Below are 27,476 nucleotides of genomic sequence, written 5' to 3'. Positions count from 1 at the left end.
TATATATATAGGATTAAAAGTGCTGAGAAGTCTAGCGTTCTGCTCATTTCCATGTATCAATTCAGCTTAAAAAGAGAATATAAAAAATATGTGTTCTCAAATTATTCAGAAATGACAATCTGTAATTAACACACCGTTTTTCTCAGGTAATCACTTCCAGTAGCCAAAGTACTTCCGGTTCTGAGATCATATTGCTGACAGATGGGGAAGATGATAAAATACATTCCTGCTTTGAGGAGGTCAAACACAGTGGTGCCATCATCCACACCATCGCTCTGGGGCCTTCTGCTGCCAAAGAACTGGAGACTCTGTCAACCATGACGGGTACAGCTTGGAAGCTGAGTTTGGACAGATGTTCCTAAACTGGGAAGCTGTTAACAATTCCCCTTCTTAAAGCTAACTTCTGTCTCTTCCTTGACCTTTAAGTTCTTTCCTCTTCCTCCACTTCTTCACACAGTGACTTCTTCAATTATTCAGTACCTGCTGTTTTCATTCACTCTTTATCCATTTTCTATTCATCTCCCTAAACAGAAGCTTCTGTCTCTATGGTTACTCAAATACAAGTCCAAAATGTTTGCTCAGTTCCAGAGTACCATTCAACCCCACAGTAAAGATTTAGACTTTTTAGATTTAGTCATATTTCGGGTGAGGAAGTGGGAAACTGCAGGCTATAAACGATTTTCTCAAGACCACAGTTAAAACGCTGCTCAAGACTGCCCATCACTCTGCTCAGCTCCCACCATCTCACAAAATCGGAGTCTGGAATATTTCTGATCTTTCCCTTTCTATCCAGTGTTCCTGTCACAGCCTACCCCATCCTCACAATTCCCAAGAATCTCCCAGTTTGCCTTTGCAGCATTTATTAGTTTGGTTGCTATGCATGGATTGGTGTGTTTCTGGCAGGAGCTAGTCTAATTCTTGCTCTTTGTGATCTATTCTTTCCTAACTCTTTACACCCAAGAAATCTTTTTTCACAAACATCATTTATTTTCTGCATTTTGCCTATGTTTAATGTATTGTAAACTATCATCCTCAAGCCAGGCGGTGGTGGCACGTGCCTTTAATCCCAGCACTCAGGAAGCAGGAGCAGGTGGATCTCTGAGTTTGAAGCCAGCCTGGTCTACAAGAGCTAGTTCCAGGACAGCAGGACAGGCTTCAAAACTACAGAGAAAATACTGTCTCAAAGAAAAAAAAAAACAAACAGTCATCCTCTAATGTCAAATGTGTTTTGATTCAACTAAGAAATAAGCATGTGGTTCTTATGAGCAACCTCAAGTCTCCCCGTCTATAAAACCACTGGGTACTTAGGTCAGTTTGACTAATGCACTTACATTTGATGATTAGCTCACATAAAATAAGAAATTTGCCTGATTCTTACATTTTCAATTTATCTTTATCTTACATATTTTGAGTAAGATTGTGGTTACTATGAGTTTACAGTAACTTCAGAGATCCGCTGAAGGTCCATGAGACTCTGAAATCTCGTCTTTTGTACAGTGTTTAGTTCGCATGGGCTGGTGAGAAAGCTGAGTGAGTAAAGGTGCTTACCTCCAAACTCCGCTCAACTCCTGGACCAGCCAACACGGTGGAAGGAGAGAAGCCACTCCAACAAGTCCTATGACTTCCATGCATGCACGTGAAAGGGCACACACACGCTAAATAAATGTCATTTTAATTTGATAATAAAAAGGAAATTGAGTAGATGTTACAGCACATGGGGGACAGCACACTTGATTTTCCTATGTAAACTCCCCTTTAGGAGGACTGCGTTTTTATGCCAACAAAGACCTAACTGCCCTGATGGATGCTTTCAGTGGGATTTCAGCCGGCAGTGGCAGCACCTCTCAGCGGGCTCTGCAGGTCAGCACTTTGTAAAAATACTTTAGTTGCAATAAACTCCTACTATGTCGCTATTACACATTCTTTCTCTAATAAATCATTTTTGCCATAAAAAATATTTCCATTGTGAAAAATGCCATTCGTGAATTTTCTTTTATATGACATAAACACCTTTTTTCTTGCATTCTTCTAGTCTTTGGTTTTTTGTGTGTGTGTGTGTCTGTGTGTGTGTGTGTGTGTGTGTGGTGTGTGGAATATTTGTTTCACCAGGCAAAGATGTGTTGCGATTGTTCACGCTGCACTTGTTAACTACATAAAGATGTGCTGCATTCGCGCTGATTAAATAAAATTAACCTTGGTTCAGAGAGGCGAGTTAGCAACTGGTTGACAGGAAGTGGCAGGGAGGAGCTTAGCGGGCAGGGGGGTAGCTCAGGGGTCTTCCCCCTAGCCTTTGAATCTCAAGTTTTATTAGGACAATACAGATTCAGTTAGAACTAAATTCAGTGGCAGAAACAGAGCCGTTGTCTGAGGAACAGAATTGTTTCCAGGCTACAGCCTTGGCGTGTTGGGTCACTACAGTCACTGTAATGGAGGAGGAAGGGGAAGGGGAAGGAGAGGGAGAGGGAGGGAGAGAGGAAGAGAGAAATTTGGAAAGTGTTTTAATTCTGTGTCATTGTAATTGAACCTTAAATATGAATTTAAGATTACCAGGAACTACCTAAATATTAAAATCCCATTACTTGAAATAACAAAAGGGTTTTCTGTGTTTGCTTTTTATCTCTCCAACAGTTGGAGAGCAAAGCCTTGACTATTGCAAGGAATGGACGGATAAATGGTACAGTGCTGGTGGACAGCACCGTTGGCAACGACACGTTCTTTGTTGTCACCTGGACAGCACAAAAGCCAGAAATCGTTCTTCAAGATCCGAAAGGGAAAACGTACAGAGCCTCAGATTTCCAAGACGATGAGCTGAATATGCGATCTGCTCGACTCCAAATACCAGGCATCGCAGAAGTAAGTCTATTCTCTTCCCTGCGTTTCATTAACCCGTCCTTGTGTTAAGAAATAGACATGTTACGTTGTCAGTATGAAAACAATGGCAGTAGTACTTCCCATTAAAAATTAAGTATACTACCTAAGCATTCAAATCTATATTACCCATTCTTTTTTAACAATCATATTAAAATCATAAGATACGTGCTTAGCATGAAGTCTGGGTTCCATCTCCGGTACCCCCCAATTTTTTTATTTTGTTCAAATTTCCAAATAATTGTACATCCCAAGTAGCAGGAAATTATTAGCAAAGCTCTTAAAGAAAATTTTTTTCCAGACAGGTACTTGGGCTTACAGCCTCTCAAATAAGAATGTCATATCTCAGTCGCTAACAGTGACAGTGACCACTCGAGCAAGAAGTCCTACCACGCCCCCAATAATCGCGACTGCTCACATGAGTCAAGACACAGCGCGGTACCCTAGCCCGATGATTGTTTACGCCCGAGTCAGCCAAGGGTTCTTGCCTGTCCTGGGAGCCAGTGTCACCGCCGTTATAGAAGCCGAAAATGAACATAAAGTCACACTGGAGCTGTGGGACAACGGGGCAGGTAATGGGAACCGGCATCAACACCACTGGATTTAAATTCTCCTATTGGATTCTATAACTTCAGAGTCAATACTCTTTTTTGGTATACTTACAAATCGATTTGAGTAATGATGTCTTTAAAACATTTTACTTGGTTATCTTAAAACAAGCTTAGATGTTTATTTTGGTTGAAGTCCATTATCAATTTCACGTTGCCTGTGGAAATTGAAAGTATAATTTTTCCATTTTCACTAATGTTAGTGCTTTGTGTAAGCTCTCTCCATCTACTTACATTTGCTTTGTCTTGGTAAGCTTCCTTTATAATATTTTACATACTTACAGCTTTCCATACACACATATTCCATACTTTAACCATATTCACCCTTCAATACCTCCTTTCTCTCTCTTAATTCTCCCACTAGTGCCCTTCATTATCCTGGTCTCACATCTACTTTCAGATATATACGATTTTATTTATCTACATAAAATCCATTTTCACTGGGCGGTGGTGGTGCACGCCTTTAATCCCAGCACTCAGGAGGCAGAGGCAGGTGGATCTCTGTGAGTTTGAGGCCAGCCTGGTCTACAAGAGCTAGTTCCAGGACAGGCTCCAAAGCTACAGAGAAATCCTGTCTTGAAAAAAAAAAAAACAAAATAAAAATTCCAGTATCTACAAATTAGAGGAAATACGGAGTTTTGTCTATATCTGGTTTATGTTGCTCCACATGGCAATCTCCACTGGTATCCACTTTCCTACAGATGAGACTTTCTTCCGCATGGCAGTCTTCATATGGTTGTTTACTAGACGGAAATTTTTTTAGTTCCACGTTCCATTTGTCAGTTCTTGGTTTTATTATCAAGTTATTGGTGTCTTTCACAGAAAGACCTTTTGCCTATGCCTATATCCTGAAGCGTTCTCCTCCAACGGATTGAGAGTTTCAGATCTTACACCAAGGTGTTTGATCTGCTCAGAATTCATTTCAGACAAGACAAAAAATAGTGTTCCGGTTTCATTCTTCTACATGGATTTGTCCCGTCTCCAGTACTCTTTGTTGAAGAGGCTATCTTTCTTCAATGTGTGTGTCTGGCATCCTTGTCAAAAGTCACATGGTTTCGGTGTGTGGGTTTAATGCTGTCCTCTCTGCTGTGCCGCTGGTCTGCATGCATCTCTTATGGCAGTACCGGCTGCTTGCTACCGTGGTCCTGTACTAGGACTTACCAGGCATGGTGATATCACCAGCATTGTTCATTTTATTTTGGATTGATTTGGCTATTCTGGGTCTTCTCTGTTTCCACGTGGATTTTATAATTGCTTTTTGTATTCCTGTAAGGAATGTCATTGGGCTCTTTATTGGAATTGCATCAAGCTGTAGATTGCTTCTGGCTATGCAGTCATTTTCATAGTATAAAATTCTGCTGCTGGCTAAGCATGGAAGGTCTTTCCACCTTGAGGTGTCTTGTTTCAATTTCCTTCTTCAGTGTTTTATTCCTGAGTATTTTTAAAGGCTTTAGAAATAGCATTGTTTTCCTGATTTCTTTCTCAGCATGTTCACTGTCGACACAAGGGGGAGCCACTGACTTTTCAGTCAGTAATAACTGCAGCTCAGAGAAGCCTCATTGGCCACAAGACTGTCGTTGCACAAAAGCTGGCTGCTGGTTTTTTTTTTTATGTTGGTGTTGTATCCTGCAACTTTGCTAAATGTCTTTTTCAGTCCTCAGAGTTTTCTGAACAAGTTTCTATTGTGAAATAAAAGTAAGTGCTAACGTTAATTGAATGCTCTAAAATGACAGAGTTAGAACATAGTCAAGCCAGACTCTGAAGCAAAATACTGTGCTCTAGGTCTAACTACCCTGCACTCGCTGATAAACTCACACCAGCAAGGCCTGCGGAAAGTGTTGGTTTTCATGTTAACTTACTGCATGGCTGACTATTGTGCTTCATTATCAAGGTGCCGATACTGTTCAAAATGATGGCATCTACACGAGATATTTCACAGATTATCATGGAAATGGTAGATACAGCTTGAAAGTGAATGTCCGGGCAAGAAGAAAGACAGCCAGACTAAGTTTAAGCCAGCAGAGCAAGTCTTTATACATGCCTGGCTACATCGACGACGGTAAGTAGCAATGGAACAGAGATGTGCTACCTGCTTCAGGAAATCACATAAGCAGACACGGAAAGGGATGATATGGGTGGAAAACCCAAGCGTACAATTATCTTTGGGACTCAAAATCATATTCAGTCGGTGGACTCAGCAGAAACCATGTTTCCACATACTTTTTGTTAACGTTTTCCTCGGTTTGTTTCATTTACAAAATCCATTTCCTGAGCTCATGAAAAAGCCCTGTGCTAAAAGCTAGGGCTAGGGAGCCGGATGAGTCCTTGTCATCAAAGAACTCGTGCAAAGGTAGTGGGTTAGGATAGGTTAAAAGTTAGTTTTATCATAGTACAATCAAAATGATAGATATAAAAATAAGCTTTTCTCTCACTTTTCAATGGCTATTGTCAGTCTACATGAGCCCTGAACAACTGTAAGATCAGCATGAGATAAAGAACAGACAATATGGGAAATACAAACATCTGGGGTATTTTTTATAGGCAGAATTATAATGAATCCACCCAGACCTGAAATCCAAGAAGCAGACGCTCCAGTGGACGACTTCAGCAGAGTAGCCTCTGGAGGGTCGTTTACCGTGTCTGGAGCGCCTCCTGGTGGCAGCCACGCTAATGTGTTTCCACCCTGTAAAGTCACTGATCTGGAGGCCGAGTTTGAAGGAGATCACATCCACCTTACCTGGACAGCCCCTGGCAAGGTCCTCGACAAAGGAAAAGGTAAGCTTGGTGCTGAGTTTTACAGTATTCAGTATGCAAGAAATTAAATTACATTTTTGCATAGATACTTACAAAATATGTTGCCAGGAAATGATTCCAGTTCTTTGTTCCACTGGGTTGGTAAGGGGCGCATACTTACCCAGCAGATAAGAGTAATATGCATAAGTGTTGTTTATTTAAAAATAAAAATAAGGTATTCTGAGTGGAATCTCATTGGCATTCTTTCCCAAAGTTTTTCCAGTGTCTCACTTATGAGTAATATGTATGGGGTCTCTACTATAGGTCGATATTCATTTATTTTTTTATGTAAAAACTGAAATATCTTGGAATTAGCCAACTTAAAATTTTTATTAAAAAATTCCGTATTTTTATCTTAAAATTATGAAATCAGTCTTTAAGATTATGTGCCCCCCCCAATCTCTTATAAAGATGGCTCAGCAATCAAGAGCACGATTGTTTATCCAGAGGACTCAGATCCAGTTCCCAGCACCCACAAGGCAGGTCCCAACCATCTGTCACTCCAGCCCCAGGGGACTCTCTTCTGCCCTTCTTCACGGTGCAGGCAAAACACCCATGCACATAATAAACTACTAAACATTAATTTTAAAAAAAGAATAGAGGAGAGGAATAAACTTAAGATGCCGGTCGGGGCCGGAACGGGTCCCGAGCACACGTGTAACTAGCGCTCATCACTTCTGCGCCCTTGACTCACCCTCAGCTGCTCTCCGCTGGTCTTTCACCGGGTGCCCCACCCCCACCCCATTACGCCTTCTCTCAACGTAATAAAAAGTCACAACAGATGCTCATGGTCTTTACTGCACAGGAACATTGTGTGTCCCTTGTCCTAATTTAAAACTGAGTTCAGCTCTTTCTAAGTCTCTCTAAAAAGAAACCTGGGCTCATGGTGGAGAGCTGGTATTAATGAAACTGAATTAGCTTTTCTCCGATTTTATGACTGGACATTTTTTAAAATAACTGTTCCTATCCTTGTCTTTAAAGTCAGTGAGATGGGATACCCAGACACAAACTGTTCCTGGGCTCTCCATCACTAAAGCTCGGCATGCAAGGCTGGTAACTCCAACGCAGGTGCAGTGCAGTGCAGAGAGCCGTCCTCCTGACTCTAACGAACACCTATCCCTGTCTCTTTTCCAGCGCAAAGATACATCATCAGAATGAGTCAGCATTCTCGGGATCTCCAAAAAGATTTTAGCAACGCTACTTTAGTGAATACTGTTGGCCTGATACCTAGAGAAGCTGGCTCAAAAGAAAAATTTGAATTCAAACCAGAAACTTTGAAAACCGGAAAGAGCACCATGTTCTACATTGTAATTCAGGCCGTCAATGACGCCGGTTTCACGTCAGTGAACTCCAACATTGCGCAGGCTGTCAAGTTTATTCCTCCAGAGCACAGTGTCTCCGCAAGGGGCCCTAATATTTCTGCCAGCCCTCTGACAATTTGGGGGTTAACTGTGATTTTTAAATATATTTTAAACTAGAAATTATACTAGACCTAAAATGCAATCTTGTATATACTTGCTACGAGTTTCTTTAGAATGAGTTTACTAAACCCACTGTCAGCTAGTCAACAACTGTAATACAGAAATTAATATTCCAAGTTATTAGAAAAATTGCTAGACTTAACTAATACTAATTATTTTGCTAAATATAAATCAAGACTAACATGTCCTCAATCATTAATCATTCCATTTATTATGGAAATAAGATCTCTGTTCTATTTTTATAGTGTGATTCAAATTCACATTCTATATTAACAAAATGAAAATTTATACAAGCCACCTGAAAGGATTTATGCATAGATAATAGCAAACAATTTTATATTTGAATTATCTGTAACATAATTGACGAGAAATACTTCCTGTTTGCACAACTGAAGTAAAAAGGAACTATGGAAGTAATTTGTAAAGAAAAATGGTCTCAAGTGGTCAGAAAGTCAAATGTCTTTTGTCATTGGCTGAAGGTGTTTTATCAGTCCTAGGCGCAAAATGATGAGCAAAGAGTGCTTTTGTTGATGAACTGTGGGCATCATAATGAAGTTCTGTTTCTGTCCTGGGACCATCATTTGATCCTAAAAGTATTACCAAGATGTGTAATTAGAACAGGGATTTGTTTTTTTCACTGCTGTAAACTTTGCATCCGGAGCAGAATTAGATATAGAATAGACAGTCAATAAACATTTTTTAAATAAGTTTATTCTTTTATACTCTCAAAAACAAACAAATATAGCCCAATCATATCAACAATACCTACATAATATTGTGTGCGCATGATAATGTGAGAACTTAAATAAAAGTGATCTACTTTATAACACTAATCTTAACTAAAGCATAAAGTTTCAAAAAATCACATATAAATGAACGTAAGACCTCAATAGAACGTAAAAGCTAATACAAGCTGGTAGTGCTGCTATAGTATGATCTTCCTAACAAAAAAGTTTTATTAGAGAAAAGCCCTTTCTTATAGGCAAGATTTCAAGAACTTTTAAATATCTAAAAGGAAGGAGCAACATGAAATCATGAAACATCAACAAACCAATTAAAAAGAACATATGAAAAACAGGATTACCTAGTTGATTTCATGCCAGTAATCTAAAGATGATTTAATATAAAAAATAACATCAGTACATGACCATATTAATCACTGAAAAAATACTCGGCAAGTTCTGATGAAAAGAAAAGGAGTAGAAACTTCCTGGTGGAGGGAGTTTGATTGTATTTGGTAAATATAAAGATATACACACTACTTACAGGGATGTCCGTGTGTGTGTGTGTGTGTGTGTGTGTGTGTGTGTGTGCATTTGTGTTCTAGAATCCGTGAAGAAAGATACTCACTAGATCTGGATCTGAGGGTGGATGCTTGTAATCCCAATACTCAAGAGACTGAGGAAGGAGGATCACAAGATTGTGACCAGTGTGGGCTACATAGCAAGACATTATGTCAAAATGCCAGTACACAAACTGTAGGTTAGTTTTGTTAAGAATTAAACCCAGCAGGGTGGAGAGATGGCGCTGCAGTTAAGAGCCGGGGCTGCTCGTCCAGAGGAGGAAACTTCCATTTCAGCATCTTCATGGAGACTCAGCCGTCTGTAACTCCACGTCTAGGGAATACAGTACCCTCTTCTCAGCTCTGTGGGCACTGTACACACGTGGTGGACAGACATTCAGGTAGGCAAAATATCAATACACACGAAATTTTAAAATTAAGAATTAGAACAAAACCTCTAACTAGCAAAATTCACACAGATAATTTAACTTTTTGGTTTTGTTTAAAATGGCATTAAATAACAAGTTTTAGAAATACTATCACAAGTCAAAAAATAGATGACAGAAGAAATTACCATTTGCTCCAGCATGTTTTAACAGAAAACCCTCTCCCTTTTCTCCTGTAAGTTTTGTTTTCTTTCAGTTGGGAATGGAACTCATGACCTTACATGTACACTTGGAAAATTTTACCCACTGGGCTATATCCTCAAATTTCCCCCAATTCTTTCAAATTATAGAGCTGGCCTGAAACCTGAAGAGAAGAACTTTTCTAGTTCTTGTACAACAGCAGCAGAGCCAATGCTAATAGCTGCCCGTTCTGTTCTCTCCTTCTCCGCTAACACAAGCTCTATTTTGTCCAAGATGACAATATGTACTGTTAAAAATAAGAGCTACTATTCTCCCACAAACGCCCTTCGTTTCTTAACAGGGCACATTACATTTATGAGATTGAATTGCCATTGTGAGGGGCTAAAAGGCCCAGTTCTAGCTAGTGATGTGAAAATCAAAGTTTACTAGCTGGGGGATAGGGAAATGCTTGACTTCAAATAGAAAAAGTACTTTTGCCTCCCTTTCATCTGCTTTTCGAGTTGAGACTAAATGAGGTACCTAGAGGTTCCGAGGCATCTTGAGACGTAAAGATTAAAGCTACATGATAAGAGTTCAAAGCAGAACCTAGCATATACAGTGAGCCGGTCCCTGGCATAAGTGAAGGAGAGAGAAGGAAAGAGGGGGAAGAACAAGAAAGAAAGAAAGAAAGAAAGAAAGAAAGAAAGAAAGAAAGAAAGAAAGAAAGAAAGAAAGAAAGAAAGAAAGAAAGAGAAAAGAAAAAACAGAAAGAGGACGATGAGTTTGAAACCATCCTCGGGTACCTGAAGGCAGCCTGGGTTACATGAGGCCCTGTCTCAGAAAACAGAAAGGAAATTAGCAGAGTGTGGGGGCTCACGCCTTTATCCCAGCACCAGCAATTGGAAGGCTGAGGCCCTGTCTCACAGTTAAGAACTCAAGTGTGAATGAACAACGCATAGCAGGGTAGGGTCTGGGTTCCCCTACTGTCTCTCTGACACGCGCTCAAAGATCCTCCCAAAGCTTTGTTTGTTTTCTAGACGATTCTAAACATGTCTCAGACAATCACAGGGGGTCGATCTCTTCACCACAGACTCAGGGCCTGGCAGTGAGTGAAGCCATAGCAGGGTAGGGGACAATAAAGACAAAGGTCTCCACTCAAGCCATAGGTAGCCCTGGACACCTGGCCCCATGCAGGAAATCCCGGCCAGCGATTCTGTAGTGTCGGTTCTATTTATGCTTAAAGAAATTTAGCCCATGCTTTCCTGTCAGAGATACTCACCGAGGCTCCCTGGGAGAATCAGGGCGGGTGCACAGCAGCCCAGGAGGCTCCTGCTCTTGGAAGAACTTCCACTGATGCTCTGACCATGGACTGGTCCCTAGTGACCTCCAGGGTCGCTGTTCTGAGAGCTTCAGGTAGGAGCTGCACCCCCGCCAGGGGTCGCTGTCCCCTCGCCAGTGCACTACAGCGACTCCACCCGGCGGTGAGTCCTTGGCCGCCCGCCAGGGGTCGCTGTCCCCCGGACCAGTGCACTACAGCTACTCCACCCGGCGGTGAGTCCTCGGCCGCCCGCCAGGGGTCGCTGTTCCCGCGAGAACCCCCGCCGAGGCCACGCCCCCGCGGTCGGTTGTCTTCCGCCGCACGGGAGGGATCCGGCTCCACACTGCGGGACCGCGGGGCCGGGGCGGGTGTCTTCCCTGACGGACGCGACCTGCGTCCCGGCGGCGGCTGCTCGGCGACGCGCCAGGCCCAGCGTGCGAGCGGCCAGCCGGCCGGGCGCGCGCTCTCGGGTCGGGCTCGCCACACCCTCCGCCTCTCCCCCTCCCTCAGGAAACGACAGCTGCGCGGGGCTGGCGCCGCCTCCCGCCACCTCCCACGTCCGCCCCGCCGTCGCCCGGCGCCCCAGCCCCGCCGTCGCCGCCGCGGCGCCCCCCGCCTCCCCGCTAGCCCAGCCGGCGGCTCTGTCCCGCCGCCGCCGTCGCCCGGCATGAACATCATGGATTTCAACGTGAAGAAGCTGGCGGCCGACGCGGGCACCTTCCTCAGCCGGGCCGTGCAGGTACGGCGGCGACGGTTGAGAACGGGGCGGTGGCGCCGGGGGGGCTAGGGGAGAGCGACGCCGACGACCCGGCCTGCTTGCTGGGCGCGGCCTGGCGCCCCGGTCCCGCCGGCCGTTTCCGCGTCGCTCTACCCAACCGCCGCTCGGCGCCGAACGAGGCGAGCCCGGACGCGGCCCCGAGCGTCCGCCACCCCGGACACACCTTGGGCTCACCCCGGGCCGGAGGCCTCGGTGCCCCGGCGGGCGAGCCAGGGCAGGCTGAGCACCTCTGCGCCACCCCCACCCTTCCCTTGGGTCGCCCTCGCCCTCCGGGCCGCGGCCAAGGAGGGAGTTTCCTTTTCCTGCCCCTGTGCCAGCTCTGTTCCCACCAGCCCTCTCCGCCCCTGGAGCAGCCCGTGTGGGGAATGGAGATCGCCTGTCCCTGTCGGCGTCCCAGCTTCACCAAGGACGCAGGAAACCTGAGATTAGGGGCGCCCTGACCCATTCCCCAAATCGGATCTAGAGCAGGGGTGAGAAGCGGGCAGGACTCGTGTTGTTGTGGCCGTGGACACGTTGGTATGCTTCTGGCACCCTTGGAGGGGGAGAGTTCACTGCGTCTCCTTATTCTGTAATCAAGGAAGGGAACTTGGGCAATAGGGAACTTGGGCAGATTTTTACAGTCAACACATGATGCAAACGCAGTTAAATCTATGAGCAGATGTCAATTTCACAACACGGGTTATAAACAATCTGGTATTTGTGTTACTGACATAGGGTAGCAACAGAATTCTCTTCTGTAAGGAGAAAAGTAATGCCCCGTGTGCCAGAATTACACCGAACTACGTCTCCCTTCTGTTACTTCATTTCTTGTATCCTTTGCCCCAATTTTATTGACACCGTTGATATCATATTGAGTTGTCGTTGGCAAAAGAATGGGAGAGTCCCCCAATTAATGACCGCCTAGCTTATGAAAAATAGTGTGATGAGCAGTTTGCTGTCCATCCTCTGTCACCTCGCCAGAGACACAATGGTAACCCCCCTTTGGATAAAAGGAAGCAGCCTCAGAGATGTAAATAGCTTGCTTGACTTGTGTGGCTAGTTGTCAGCTGTTGCCCTCTGGCCTACTCCAACACTAGAAGCTGGTTTTTCTGAGTGAGCACTGCAGGCTTATGTGTAGACTAGGGACACGAGGCGGCCCTAAAAGACCTTGAAGATCATTTGTAACTGAGGGATGGAAGATTCTAATTCCATCTTGCTTTTGACTTCCTGAGCCGCTGTGGTGAGTGACAAGCTAGCTGCCATACTTTGTCCTTCATCCTCCGTCCTTCCCAGATATGTACGGCTAAATAAGTGGGAGACGAGAGAAAAACATTTTTAGACTCAAGATCAACTCCACTAGAGAACAGAGTCTGGTATTTTTTGTTTAGTGTTGCTTACCTGTATTCTGGATATTTAATGAAGATTTGACATTTCAGAATGCCATAGCTTAATACAGTTGTTTCAGACACATCATGTGTTCTGCTTCAACAGCACACATTTATGAAATTCAATCTAAATTATTGACTCAGTTTTTAAAAAGTAAATCTAGCCGGGCGATGGTGGCGCACGCCTTTAATCCCAGCACTCGGGAGGCAGAGGCAGGTGGATCTCTGTGAGTTCGAGACCAGCCTGGTCTACAGAGCTAGTTCCAGGACAGGCTTCAAAGCCACAGAGAAACCCTGTCTCTAAAAATAAAAAAAAAAAAAAAAAACAAACAAAAAAAAAAGTAAATCTAGAAAAACTTAAAAGCTGCACTTCCCAAATGAATTTTAATTGTTCGTTGTTTCAAGTGCTTTTTATAAAGGTTTTTAAGTTGTATCCTAATATGTGAGCTGGCAAATAATTTTCAGTCTTATTCAAGCATATGTTCCATGCTTAGCTTCTGTATTAGGAACACCACTGACTAGCAGCTAATACAATCAACCAAGCGTTTCTCCTCACAGAACACAGACTAGAGTGTAGCAGGTGGTGGTAGTGAATAGCGGCTAGTAGAGGTGATTGTTGTGTTGCAGCAGTGGGGGAATTCAGCATGCCCTTCGCATAGGATGAGTACAGACCTGAGTGAAGTAATGAGACACAATATGTGGAGGTTTTACTTGGCTTTTGTTTTGGAAGAAAGGTATTCCAGACAAAAGAAACAAGTTCAAAGACTCTGGGGCTCTAGGGATACTGGGGAGATCCAGTGGGAAAGAGCTGTGGCCACACCGGCTAAGGGTGTTTGTGATTTAGTTGGCAGTCTTGGCTGTCACATTAGCCCTGGAGCATGAGAAAAAGATGTGTGAAAAAGGACCCCTTGGATTTTGGTTCAACCATTTTTTATTAAAAAGGGAAAATTTTAAATGGAGAAAGTCTCCTTTAGTATTAAGGTTCCTTTTATATTGTCTGTAACTATTAATGCCACGTGCTGAAATATTACGGTTAAACTTAGAGTTTGGGGTTTGCTATACGGTTGAGAGCAGATTAGCAGAGCGGTGATAGTTATTGAAGCTGAATTGTGAGTACAGGCTTACAAAGTTTCATTATACTGTTTCCACTATACATTTAGTTTTTTGTATGTTTGACACATTCCACGGTGGTTTTAATTAAATTTTTAAGGAAAAGGGGGTGTTTCTAAAATAAAACATGAAAGCTAGAATGCTGGCATAGTAGTTTACAACAAAACCCTGTTTTTTATTCCAGCATTTAGTCAATAACCGAGTTACTCCTCTGAGCTGTGGTGATGCGGGTACAGTGCCAGTGCCAGCTTCGTGCTAGGAATAGTTGTAAGAGCTGTGAGCTGGAGAGTAGTGGAGAGCCAGGCTTTCTCTGTCTCCAAGTAGTTGCCTTTCAAATCAGATTGGATGTTAAAAAATGGACCATTCCCTGGGCAACTACTGTAGGCACTTTCATGTCACCTAGACATTTTTACTAGAAATTAAATTTCTTGTTTAAGAAGACATGAGTCAAAACTATTCAGGTATATAAATAGGTAGATAAGTCTCGACTTAGAACAACATCACAGTCCCTGCCTTAAAGCAGTGTTTAGAGAGAACCTGAGTTAGACGTCCTATCCTCATGCTGTGTTCCTGTGCTGCAGATGACATAGTATGAAAAACCGCATCCCATTATACTTGTTGAGAAGTTGGGCCCCCAAATGTAAGATCCTGGGAAATTACTATTTTTATAAGTTTGCATTTTGATAAAGAAACAGAAATATAGCATTAGCAGTGTTACTGTCTATCTGCCCTCGCCCCCTCCCACTTTTTTTTTTAATTCAAGATAGCATGTAAGCCATCCTTAATTTGGTAATTAACTGAGTATCCTATAAGAAGCAAAGATAGACCTCCAGTGCTGTAAACAAGGAAGCACAGGATATGGTATATTTGAACTATGGGAGTAAAATGAAGATTGTTAACTTCTTGAGGTCAGCATAAAATTATTCAATCCCAACTCTAACACCTCAGACAAAATGTTTAATAACTCCAACCCTCAACTTATTCCTCACTAGAATTATTATCCCTATCCTGTAAGTTTTTTTAATATGATACATACCTTAGTATATGGAATTTTTGAACATAAACTGAGCCCTGACATTGGGAAGTGTTGAAGGAGGAGCGGCAGGGCTGCGTCCCCGGCACCCGGCCGCCCGCATGGCTAGCTTATGCCCTGAAATAATTACACGGAAACTGTATTCTTTCAAACACTGCCTGGCCCGGCTAGTTTTAGCTTCTTATTGGCTAGCTCTTACATATTGTTCTAACCCATTTCTAATATTCTGTGTAGCCCACGAGCTGGCTTACCAGGGAGGCTCTTAACCTGCATCTGTCTGGAGTGGGAGAACCATGGCGACTCCTTGACTAAGCTTCTTTCTCCCAGAATTCTGTTCTGCTTTCTCCGCCTACCTAAGGGTTGGCCTATCAAATGGGCCTAGGCAGTTTCTTTATTAATAAGAAATCACTCCCACATCAGGGAAGTTCAGCGGCATGGCAAAGATGTATTATCTTCTTTGGGGGAAAAAAATCATTGTAGAAATAAGCTACACATGGCTGCGCATACCCCAATGCCTAAACTCAGGAAGTAAGGCAGGAAACTCAAGTTGAAGGCCAGACTGGGTGTATATGCATGGCTGTCTGCCTCTCAATAATAATGATGATAATAGTAAATGTGTTAAAATTTTTGAAAAACTAATAACCAAGCTATGTTTACTGAAATATGAGGCATATGTATGAGTATAGTAACGACAGAAAACTGAGTGTGAATGTGGGGATGTTTGCAGGTCTTCAATGCCGTGCTCATGTGGGCCTTCCTCCAGCTGTTTTCTAGACTCTAGGGAAACCTGCCTTTTATCCATGAGGAGGCTACTGTTCTGTCCATTGTCTGCTCACTAAAGTAAAAGTTTTTATTTTTGTACAGTCTTACTGTATATGAGTCACTGTTGGAGTTTGCTTTCTGTCGCTGTGATAAAGACATAATTAAAACCAACTCGTAAAGAGTTCATGGTCCACCGGCAAGGGAAGCCAAGGCAGGAACCCACGGAAGAGACCAGGTCCACCTGCCTACAGACGATTCTACCCATAGTGGGCTGGGTCCCCCTACCTCAGGTTCACTAGAAAATGCCCGCAGACATGCATACAGGCCAATCTGATGGAGGGTTTTTTTTTTTTTAACCAGGTATATGAAGTTGACAACCATGATTAGGTGTCACAGTTAGATATTTATTTATAAGTCATATAAAATTAGCTTTTTTCTTGTTTCTTTGAATACTCTAAGTCCATAGCAAATAAATGGCTTGTTAAAAATATCATCTTTGCTCTCTTATATTTTCCTATATTTTTAAGACCAAAATGTAAAAGAATAAGAAGCCAACAGGCCTACTAGACTGAGATTATGAAGTATTTTTTTCCCAAATAACTAACTTTATAATCATTAGCTCTGAAATACTGTCCCAAACTTGCCTGAGTCCTAACTTGTTTTGATAAATTCAGTGACAATTTCTTGAACTGTCATAAACATGTTTTAATAGTTTCTAATCTGTACCTATAAATCTAGTGTTTCTACAATTTCTTGAGTTACTGTCATAAACATGTTTTAATAGTTTCTAATCTGTACCTATAAATCTAGTGTTTCTACAATTTCTTGAGTTACTGTCATAAACATGTTTTAATAGTTTCTAATCTGTACCTATAAATCTAGTGTTTCTAAACATGTTAGACAAAACTGAGATTTTGCATACTAGACAAGGAGGGGCTGTATTTCCCTCACCCTTAGATAATACATTTCAGTTAGTTCTACCTTGTAACAGACCAAACTTACTAGAAGAGTACCTCACACAAAGACTGACCTAGTAGATAATGATGTTTAAATTCATGATGCTGACTTCTGTTATTAATCTATTTTTTGAAAATCTAGTCTTAGGTACAACAGATTTCTCTAAGGAAATTAATATTTAATATATATAAACACGGCAAGTAAGCTGCTCCTTCCTCATCGATGCCATCTCTCTGAACTCCTGGCACCCTGCTTCTTCCAGGCTCATTTCTTCCTCAGTGAAGATGTCCCCTATTCTCCTGTTTTCTCCTCTTCCATAGCTGTTCCTCTCTACTTAGATTTATTACATCACTCAGAAAAAAGTAGAGTCGCCTGTGTTGGTTTTCTGTTGAGCATCTTTAACCCTTTGCAGTGCTTACACTCTGATTAAGTTTTGTTTCTTCCCTACAAGAGTGTTAGATTCTTAAGAACAGAAACTTTGCCTGTTTTGTTGGAAACCTAAATGCTTACCCTAGTTAGTACTAGTTAGTAACTAGCATGTGTGTGTATGTATATATATGGATATACATACATATAGAAGGAGAGAACCTACTGCCACAAGTTGCGCTCATGATGTACATAATGCCACATATGTACATACGCATGCACACATACACTAAATAAAATGTAATTTTAAATTTTTAAAGAAAGACTAAATATTTGTTGAAGGAATGGATGGAGTAAAGGAACAACTGGCATATATTTTAAAAGCTAAAAGGAGTTTTTCTTGATAATCCTTTAAAGATGATGTTCATCTAAGTGTGTTTCCTTTGTCTCTGTGCTTTCTGAGTTTTACCTCACCATTGGAGGTGAAGTTTTAACATGTAAAATTCTAATATATGCCTCTCCAAAAGATCTGCTGCTTAGACTAAGTAAAGAACACTCTCAGAATGACAGTGCAGTTTACATGGCTGACCTCAGGATCAGGGGCTTGCCATTATTGCTGCCCAGTTCTTAGTTACAGTGTACTGCCTGTGTGCAGTATATGGCAAGTTTGGAGGTCTCAAGGAAGTAGTTGGTCTCTGGCCCTATATAGGCTCATTAGTAAAGAATATGAGGACCCTTCAGCTAAGAGTGCTGATAATCCTTTGAAAGTATTAAGCCAGGAATAGTAAGGCCCAAGGAATGGATATAAGACTCAGAAAAATAAAGCAAAAGAAAGGATTGTGAGAGGAGAGAAAGGTAGGCATTGTTTTATTAGCTAACCACCACATCTGGATTTTTCTACAGTAAAGGGCAAGCGCCATATATTCTAGAAGAGAGCTACAGATGGTACAGCACTTCAGATATCACATCTGGTGGTTAGTTGAAAGTACCCAGAAGGCGCCATATGAACAGAGACCTTTTTTTCCTCTATTATATAGACACTGCTGCCTTGCCTTAGCCACCATCACAGCCATATAATAAGAATGGGTATGTTGAATGTATCCAACCTCATTTTCTGACCTTTAAAGAGAACACCTCCACTTGGGGCCTTGAGAGATGGCCCAGTGGATAAGAATTTTATTTCACTTATTAACAATTTCCTAGCATATATTTGAGCTGTGTTTATATATTCATACACTTACTTTAAATAATCACAGTTCACAGAAGAGAAGCTTGGCCAAGCAGAGAAGACGGAATTGGATGCACACTTGGAAAACCTCCTTAGCAAAGCCGAATGTACCAAAATATGGACAGAAAAGATAATGAAACAGACTGAAGTGCTTTTGCAGCCAAATCCAAGTAAGATATTGCTTCTCGTTCGCCCTATGTATTGCTGGTAAACGTTTTTAAGGTTGAAAGTACAACTTGTATTTCCATTACTGTTTCAGGACCTTTTTTTTTTTTAAGAAAGAAAGAAAGAAAGAAAGAAAGAAAGAAAGAAAGAAAGAAAAGAAAGAAAACAAAAAACTTTTCATTGTCATTTAGGAAGACAGCAAACATTCACTTGTGACTGCCACATGTACCTGTGTGCATGCACGTGAGCACAAGTTTTAGGTCATACTATTGTTGGGTCCGAAGAGTGCTCCCAGGCAGAATGCTTGTATCCTTCAAGCTTTGTGTCTGTGTTTAGACTCTCTGTAAGAGAGAATTAATACATGTTCATGATAAAACATGTCAGATATGGCTTCTATAGCTGACTAGCCTGATTTTATTTAAGATGATGAACATAACTTAAGAGTAGATTAAAGGCAGCTTCACTGGATATTAAGTTTATAATTCTCCTTCTGAAACTTAAGATCTCTAAGTATACCCAAATAACAAGTTTAACTTGAGAATGTTTCTGTACTGAGGTATATTACCAGGTTTCTGAACTATAAACTTTTAGAGATTATATAATAGTCAACATATAATTATATATTATTAAATTTAAAGGTATATACTTGAATAAATGCTAATTTTACATTTTTAAGACGTAGTAAGTGACTAGAAGGGGAACAAACTTCTAAATAATTCTGCTTTTTTGAAATAATTACTGATTGTTTTAAAATTCTTTTCATTTGTTTTGGTTTTGGGGAAAAGGGTCTTCACTGTGTAATAGAGGCTGGCCATGAACTAGAGTGTCCCCCTCCACCTCCCCAGTACTGGAGTTACAGGTCTGTCTTTTGAAACACTGGTATTTGTAACCTTTCTCCTAGATGCCAGGATAGAAGAATTTGTTTATGAGAAACTGGATAGAAAAGCACCAAGTCGCATAAACAACCCAGAACTTCTGGGACAATATATGATTGATGCCGGGACCGAGTTTGGCCCAGGGACAGCTTATGGTGAGTAAAAGTGGAAGGTTTGGAAAAGAACTGTTTTCACATTTAGATTTCTAATGTTTAGAGATGTGAGCGTACAGTAGAGCCAATCTTAACTTTGTTTATTATGTTAAAATTACGATGGAAAAATAGTTAGTTACTTAGAACATTCACATCTTAGATCTTTTAGGTCTAAATGTTAAATGAATTCATGTTATTAGCTTTCATTGCCTGTATTATAGTAGAAATTGTTGTGATGACTTTCATTGAAACTTTGAGTGCTTATTGGTATTAGAGCACTTCACATGCTAAGTGTTTGACCAGACCATATTGCTTCTAACTTCTGCAGTGTTAGCCCAGCTGTGTAGTAGTCGTCCTCTGGATACATAAATGCGCTGCATTTCTAGCTCATGTTTTCCGTCACTGTTTACAGGTAACCCAGCTTGTTAGTTCCTGGACCAACTTGTATTACATTGGAAGTTTTTTGTTGTTTTATTTTGCTCTGTGTACATGTATGTGACTGTGTATGTCTATATGAATGTATGTGGTGTACATACCACAGTGCTTATGCAGAGATCAGAGGACAGCTTGAAAGAATTAGCACTCTTTTATCATGTGGGTCCCAGGAATCAAATTCAGGTTGTCAGGCTTGGCAACTCTGGCCCCACACAGACCACAAAGTTCCATGTTTCTATTATCCGACCGAATTTTCTTATGACATAGCACTATTTAAGATTTCTGTGTTAATATTCTGTTTGTGTCAGAAGGAAACAAACCTAAATATTATTTAATGCCACTAGTTGACTGAATATATATATGTAACATTGAAATATTTACAGTATATTCTTTGTAATTTTAAATCTGAGAGATCTGAAATGATTAACTTTGAAATTAAAGTGTGACTGCTAATTTTAGAGAAATTTCATACTTTATTGCTTGCTTGTTCTGAGCTCATACAGAATCTATTACCAGAAAATAGTGGCCAGAAATTGGTATCCTAGGCATTGGTCTAAGCACAATATAATATATTTATTATTTTGGTAAATCCTCACTTTTTATATCTTTTGGAGTTTTGAGACAGAGTTTTGCTATGTAACATTTTTAATAGTATCAATTCTGTTGTGCCCATTTTAAAAACAAGGAAATTGAGGTTTGAAGAGGCTAAATAATCTGTGACCACCCTGATAACAATTCAAAGGCAGATGTCTGTATGCAGAGACAGGAGCTCTTAACTCCTTAACAATGTGGATCCAATCCCATTTAACATAAAAGGATTAAGATCTAAAGAACCCAAGTTTACTGGAGGTAGAATTGGAAATAGAATCCTGATCACATGCTCTTTCTGTCTGCTCTAACTCTGTTTAAATATCTGGACTAAACTCTAGTGAAACATGAGCCTGCCTGCCTGCCTGCCTGCCTGCCTGCCTGCCTGCCTGCCTGCCTTCCTTCCTTTCTCTCTCCCTCCTTCCTCTCACCTTCGGTCCTTCCCTCCCTTCCCCCTCCCTCCTTTTCTTTCCCTTCCTTCCTTCCTTCCTTCCTTCCTTCCTTTCTTTCTTTCTTCCTGAGGGAGAAAGAGTTTCTTTTGGCTCACACTTGCAGATTACAGCAATAGACCCCTAAGAGAGATGGTTCATGCATCTGTATTAGAAGCTGAGATGAACACTAACTAGTTAGTGCTCAGCTCATCCTGTATTTCAGAGTCTGCAGTCCCTGCCAGGGAGAGTCGCACTCACAGTGAAGATGTGTGTTCCTTCCTCAGTTAACACAGCACAGGCACACCCAGACTCTGTCATGTTGACACTTAACACTAACCATCACCCCTAGCTTATGATAACAAAAATGAATGAATTTCACATAAAGCTTTATAAATGTCTTCAAGCATTCTTGGTTTGATGTGGTGTTTCCTGTGAGCCATGTGATAGTCTAGTGAATCCCAAAAGCTAGAGCCCCTTGTTATAGGAATAAAAAGCAATCAGAGGTCGTCCATGGGTGCTCCAGTACCTCCACACTACCCCCTAGTGCCTCAGTGTGAGCTTCTTAAGATGTAAACTCTAATTTGTGGATATTTCAGGTGTGTATGGATACAGAAAAAGGGCAGATTATGACTTGGTCTACTTGTTAAGTACTTTAAGTTTTGTATTGGGCTATATCCTCAGGCCAGCTTTGTGCCTTCCATGTATCTGTGCTCTTTGATCTGTTAGAAATTATAGTTATGGCTGGGCAGTGGTGGCACACACCTTTAATCCCAGCACGCGGGAGGCAGAGGCAGGTAGATCTCCGTGAGTTCGAGGCCAGCCTGATCTACAAAACTAGTTCCAGGACAGTCACCAAAGCTACAGAGAAGCCCTGTCTCAAAAACAAAACAAAACAAAAAAATTATAGTTATCATGTGCTAGGCAGTTAGTTCATCTTTGTCATTTTCATTTAGATATTTACTTTTAATTTGCTTTTTAAATAAGTATACCTTTCAAGTAATCTGTTTGATTCTGAGTTAAACAAGCTGACAACTAACTTGAGCAAATCAAATAGGTAAGTTACATATTAATTTTCTAACATTACTAGACAGAGCTTTTAAAAATCACACAATTTTTTGTTCTTTTGCAGGTAATGCCCTTATTAAATGTGGAGAAACACAGAAACGAATCGGAACAGCTGACAGAGAGTTGATTCAAACATCAGCCTTAAATTTCCTCACTCCTTTAAGAAACTTTATAGAAGGGGATTACAAAACAATCGCAGTGAGTTGGGAAATATTCCATTTGTCAAGTAATTTAGATTTATGCTTAGTTTTTAATGGATAATCCTAGTGCTGGTAAATGTTGCAGATTAAAACATTTAAATACCCCGAACAGGTGCATATTCATCCAAACATAAACCTCAAAGAGCTATTAGTAACACAATCCCCATTTTTCAGTCCTGCGTTGTTGATATGCCTGTGCATTGATTTCCATGCATTACCAACTCTCAAATCTGTGGTGAATTTGTTAGCATTCAGGCACACCTAGCCCACCCTTTGGAGACCTGGCAGAATGCATCACCTCTGTGCGCATGCCTCATAAGCAGGCAGTACCCTAACCTGCTGTGTGGTCTCTGTGCACATGCACTGTGCTCTTCCCTTTAAAAGGCAGAACCCTTCTCTCTCTTCTTCTCTCCATAGCCCCCACCCATCTGTCTGCCTCTCTGTGTTTCTCTTAGTCTCTCTGCCTCTCTATACCTCTGTGTGTGTGTCTCTCTCTCTGTCTCTCTGTCTCTCTGCATTCCTGTATCTCTCTCTCTCACCCCCCACAAGGCCACTCTGCACTCCCCCCCAATAAAGAAACCCTGCACATGAGTGCTGTCTGTTTGGCATGTCTCTCTCTCACCCACCCTGAGGCCCCTTGGTTCCAGCGCACCAAGGTCTCTCTCCGTTTTACAACAGAAATTCCTGTAATGGTTATGAAAACAAAGTGTCATTATAGTATACTTGCATATTAATTTAAACTGAAACTAGAAACCTACTAATTAATTCTGCTTCTATACTTTGAGTTATTTATAAACAACAGCTATACTAATTATTTCTGCTCCTGTACTTTATCTGTGTGTTCCAGGAAGTGTATTATTTTTAAAATGTTTATTTCATAAACATTTATGTTGTCACTTTCTTTCTAAATTTAATCTGTTCGTCCATGAACTTGTCTTATTTCTGACAGAGAAGGACGCTGTTAACAGATATTTTTCCATAAGACTTTCTCAGTGCCACTCACTGGTATACATACAACCACAAACTTCAATTTGCATATTCTGTTCTACAGAGTGTCCTAGAAGTTTCAGTATGCTTAATCATGACTTCATCTCTGTATACAAAAGTAGTTTGGGCTTGACCTAAATTGATATAACTAAGAAAGATACTAGCTTAAGCCAAGAATATGGCTCAATATGAGAGTACGTACCTAGCATGAAGACTGGGGTTCAGTTCCTTCCACTAAAAAATTAACATGTCAGTAGAATGAAATCTGATATATGGAATATAAAAATTAAGAAAACAGACTCAACTATATTTAGTATAAAGCATTATACAGTAACTTGAGTTATGTTTATGTGTTATTTTGTCTATAAATTTGAAATTCTGTTTCAGAGTAGTTGAGTTACATTTGTTGCTGTAACATAGTAAAAACAGCTTGCCCAGTCTGTAAGGGAGATCACATAGGGCTTCACAGAGCCTTGTCCTAGACCACTCTAACAATCTGAAACAGCTTCTTAGCTCTAGCCACCTCTGACACTCAGCCAAATGGCTCTCGGTTGTGGGAGCTAGACTGCACTGTAGGATGGTTAGCAACATCCCTGGCTTCTGCCAAGTAAATGCTATTTTAACACCTCCTAGTTGTAGCATCCGAAGATCGATAGTGCCAGATGTTCTCCAGAGGGAAACCTGGTGGGAGGGAAACATATGGCAAGATATTAAAACTAATACACCTTTATTTCTGGGGCATCTTTTCCAAATTCCTTGGATTCAGAATCTGGAATGTCTTGAAGTAGTTTTAAAAGGGCAGGTAAGGGAAATGTTGGGTATAACGTGCCTATAATCGTAGCATTCAGAAAGCAGAAGCAGGAGTATTGCCACAGTTCAGGGCCAGTCTGATCTGGTCTACATAGTGGATGTCCTATCTCCAAGCAAAAAGGAAAGATACCTGTAGGATGTCTCTATGAGCTTACATACATCCTCCATGTAGGGTGATTTTTTTTAAATGTGGATAATCTTAGCTTTACTTTGTTCTTTTTGATTATTTGTAGAAAGAAAGAAAACTATTACAGAATAAGAGACTGGATTTGGATGCTGCAAAAACGAGACTTAAAAAGGCAAAAGCTGCAGAAACTAAAAGTTCTGTAAGTAGTATACGTTTACCTGTTTCTAATAGAGAAATACTTTGGCTTAATAACTTCAAAAGTATTTTACGAGTACACTGTTTAAGGTATAGACTAGACTATGGCATTTGGAGTATATTTTTGTCTTGAAAGAGACTGATGAGAACTAAATACATCCAAGTAAATACAAGTGGTCATTATCGAGCGGCATTAGTCCCCAACACCGAGGTGGTACTACAACTGCTCTGTGCTTCATTCCTAGTGTGCATGGCTAATAGGCTTTTTAGGAAAATAATTATAGTAGGAAATGGGAGAAGATTTTAATCAAGATGAAAATGAATCAAGTTTGAGAATATTTGCCTGTGACAAAGTAATTTTCTTTCCATATTTAACTCAAAATAAGTAAAGGAATTATCATCAAGAATAGTTCCAAAAGATTGAATAGTATTAGCTGGGCTGTGGTGATGCATGCCTTTAATCCAAGCACTCAGAAGGCAGAGACAGGCAGATCTCTGTGAGTTTGAGGCCAGCCTGGTCTATGAGAGCTAGTTCTAGGACAGCCAGCACTGTTACACAGAGAAATTCTGTCTCAAAAAAAAAAAAAAAACAAAAAAAAAATTGAATAGTTTCCCTCGTAGCTTGTTCAAAGAGGAAGAAATCCATGTGGATTAATAGGTTTTGCTATAATTTTTTAGAAAACCAGCCTTAAAATAGTTTTTAAATATCTATTAAAATGATAGTCAAGTGTTTTTATGTATAACTTTTATTAAGTAGTTTTAGTTTTAAACTTTAGTCTAATAGGCATGCTGTCTATATTTTCATTCTATTATATACAGCACTTAAATTAGATTTAAATTCTAACAGTTTGAAAAATAGTATAAGCGAGTTTGTTAGAGGAAATAACATTTTAATTTGAGCTTAGGGATATGTTTTGTTAAGAGGCATATCTGGACTCCCCACCACAACCACAATCATTTTATAATAAGCATATAGTTACAATGCTAGTGATGTCGATAGTTTTCTTTGGAGAAAGAAAGGTTGAAAATTGCTCTGTGGTGAAATTGGTGCTTTGTAGTAGCTACCGCTAGGGAAGGGCTAGCTTTGTAGTAGCTACCGCTAGGGAAGGGCTAGCTTTGTAGTAGCTACCGCTAGGGAAGGGCTAGCTTTGATAAGAGATTAAATGCAAATTCGCTCTCATTTCCACGTCTCCATTTATCATGACATCATTACCACAGTGTGATTCCCCTTAAGCAAGCTATCTGTAAAATTAAAATTTATAAAAGAATGCTGTAGATAGCAAGAGACCCTACTGGTTTCTAGTTGTTAAGATAAATGAATTCGTTTGAATTTACTTTAATATAATTAGGAAAGTCTTACCAAGAATCATTGGGAAAAATTATCTGGAGTAGAAAAAACTTTGATGATTATAGAATAATATTACCAGGCTCCAACACAAACATTTATTTAACAGCCATTATGATGCTTCTTTATGATGGCTGCTTTTCAACCTAGAAAAGTGCCGGAAGCACAGATCCAGCTGTAACTGCCCTTTGGTGTTACTGGCGAATGGCACCACTGCAGGATGCGTAGGAACTAAATAGAGTCACCTTCTGAAGAGTGAGTCTTCTTGAGACATCTGGAAAAGGTGTTGGCAGTTGATACAGCCATGAAATTTCATGTTCAGAATTAAAAGATGATACAGGTGGTATAACCCAGCAATTTATGTAAAGGTTTTTAGAATTACTACAATGAACAATCAAATTTATCTTTAGACAAATAATGAAGATATTAGCCCAGACAAAAATTTGTTCTTATTTTTTCTCAATGATTCATTCTTTTCATTCTTTTTCAGACATTATTGCCATAAGTCTGAATTACTTTTTGCCTTGTCTTTCAAGTAAATGAAAATGATACAGACCACTGGAAGTTTAGTTTTGCTTTTTATTTACTTATTTTTTTGCTTTTTTCTGATACTTTTCTTGGTGTTGAGTTGGCAAGTACCCTAAATATTGTTTAATTTCACTGTTTGTTTTGTTTTTTAATGTGGATTGTTTTGTGACTACCCATTACTGTCCTACTGAGATCTGGGAGCTAGGTTTATTCTACTTTCTAAAATGCGTCCTTTCCTGTTTTCCTGTTGTCGCTCTTTTAATTCTCTTTGTGAGATGTACTCTAATACAAAGTTCATTAATAGTGCAAAAATTTCTGCTACCCTCAGTTCACAAATTTTTAGATTAAACTTTTTGATGATTTAGCCCTATCAGTAAAAAAGTTTTTGACCTACCTGTGTCTAGTATTGACTAATGTATGTCTACTGGTTACTGTATTGAAGAAAGGTAAAACAACATCACAGGCGTTTCCCAAATATGCCGGCTTAGTGGAAAAGGGAATGAGTAGCTTGTGGATGCAGTGAGACTTCTGTGAGAGTGTGACCTAGCTAGAGACTACTTGCCCTGGGTTCCATTCCCTGCATTACAAAGTAAATAATAATAAAGTGAAATAAGCCAGACATAGATACACCTGTAATCCCTCTGCTACGTAGTGATGTTGAGGCTGGCATGTGATGAATGAGACATGTCAAAAAAAAAAAAAAAAAGTAAATAAGTTTGCCAGAATCAAGAAAAAACTTGAATTAGTGCATCTAAATTATATTTGGTAACTTAATATTAGCTTTTTAAAATTTTAATGAGAAAAAACACTGTTTTTAGTGTCTTCTAGCATTTAAAGGAATCTGAGAAAAACGGTCCTTCAGGTAATTCACATATCATATGTTCTGTCCATGGACATCTAAATCTTTGCCCTGTAATCCTAGTAGGTTAGAACACTGTCTGCACCCATAACTTTACCTGTACGCATTTGCGTTTTCAGCTTATTAGAATTACAGGGACTGTGTGACTTTCATACTTATGAGGAAGATCTGGCTGAGAACTGAAAGAGGAAATGGTTAGA

General features: G+C 40.5%; 2 protein-coding genes and 1 long non-coding RNA gene across 8 annotated transcripts in view; 2 read left to right on the top strand and 1 right to left on the bottom strand.

The window, feature by feature from the left end:
• LOC126512393 (calcium-activated chloride channel regulator 3A-1-like) overlaps window positions 1–8,864 on the top strand; it is a 24,505-nt gene extending 15,641 nt beyond the window's left edge. Inside the window, exons 8-14 of the mRNA XM_050160153.1 lie at window positions 147–324; window positions 1,760–1,860; window positions 2,629–2,853; window positions 3,170–3,440; window positions 5,368–5,539; window positions 6,022–6,251; window positions 7,404–8,864. Of these exons, the coding sequence (XP_050016110.1) occupies window positions 147–324; window positions 1,760–1,860; window positions 2,629–2,853; window positions 3,170–3,440; window positions 5,368–5,539; window positions 6,022–6,251; window positions 7,404–7,747 (1,521 nt within the window). The 3' untranslated portion in view covers window positions 7,748–8,864. The remainder of the gene's footprint in view (window positions 1–146; window positions 325–1,759; window positions 1,861–2,628; window positions 2,854–3,169; window positions 3,441–5,367; window positions 5,540–6,021; window positions 6,252–7,403) is intronic.
• Window positions 8,865–9,016: 152 nt separating this feature from the next.
• Window positions 9,017–11,013, bottom strand: LOC126512396 (uncharacterized). Its single transcript, XR_007595027.1, has 2 exons — window positions 10,878–11,013; window positions 9,017–9,404 (listed from the first exon to the last, which is right to left on the bottom strand). It is a non-coding gene; the product is annotated as an uncharacterized lncRNA (long non-coding RNA).
• Window positions 10,960–27,476, top strand: part of Sh3glb1 (SH3 domain containing GRB2 like, endophilin B1) — a 39,464-nt gene continuing 22,947 nt past the window's right edge. For 3 of the 6 annotated variants that reach the window (XM_050160157.1, XM_050160155.1, XM_050160154.1), the window contains exons 1-5: window positions 11,000–11,655; window positions 18,543–18,684; window positions 19,581–19,709; window positions 22,290–22,423; window positions 24,456–24,548. In XM_050160157.1, the coding sequence (XP_050016114.1) occupies window positions 11,584–11,655; window positions 18,543–18,684; window positions 19,581–19,709; window positions 22,290–22,423; window positions 24,456–24,548 (570 nt within the window). In that variant the 5' untranslated portion in view covers window positions 11,000–11,583. Of the gene's footprint in view, window positions 11,656–18,542; window positions 18,685–19,580; window positions 19,710–22,289; window positions 22,424–24,455; window positions 24,549–27,476 lie in introns of all 6 variants that reach the window. The other 3 variants (XR_007595026.1, XM_050160156.1, XM_050160158.1) reach the window with 3 other exon arrangements.

This window comes from Alexandromys fortis, unplaced genomic scaffold, assembly GCF_014885135.2.
Source record: "Alexandromys fortis isolate MF-2015 unplaced genomic scaffold, M_Fortis_MF-2015_v1.1 scaffold_124, whole genome shotgun sequence".
NCBI classification, from domain to species: Eukaryota; Metazoa; Chordata; class Mammalia; order Rodentia; family Cricetidae; genus Alexandromys; species Alexandromys fortis.
Note: the sequence above shows the minus strand (reverse complement) of the source record. Positions and strands in the feature narration are given on the sequence as shown.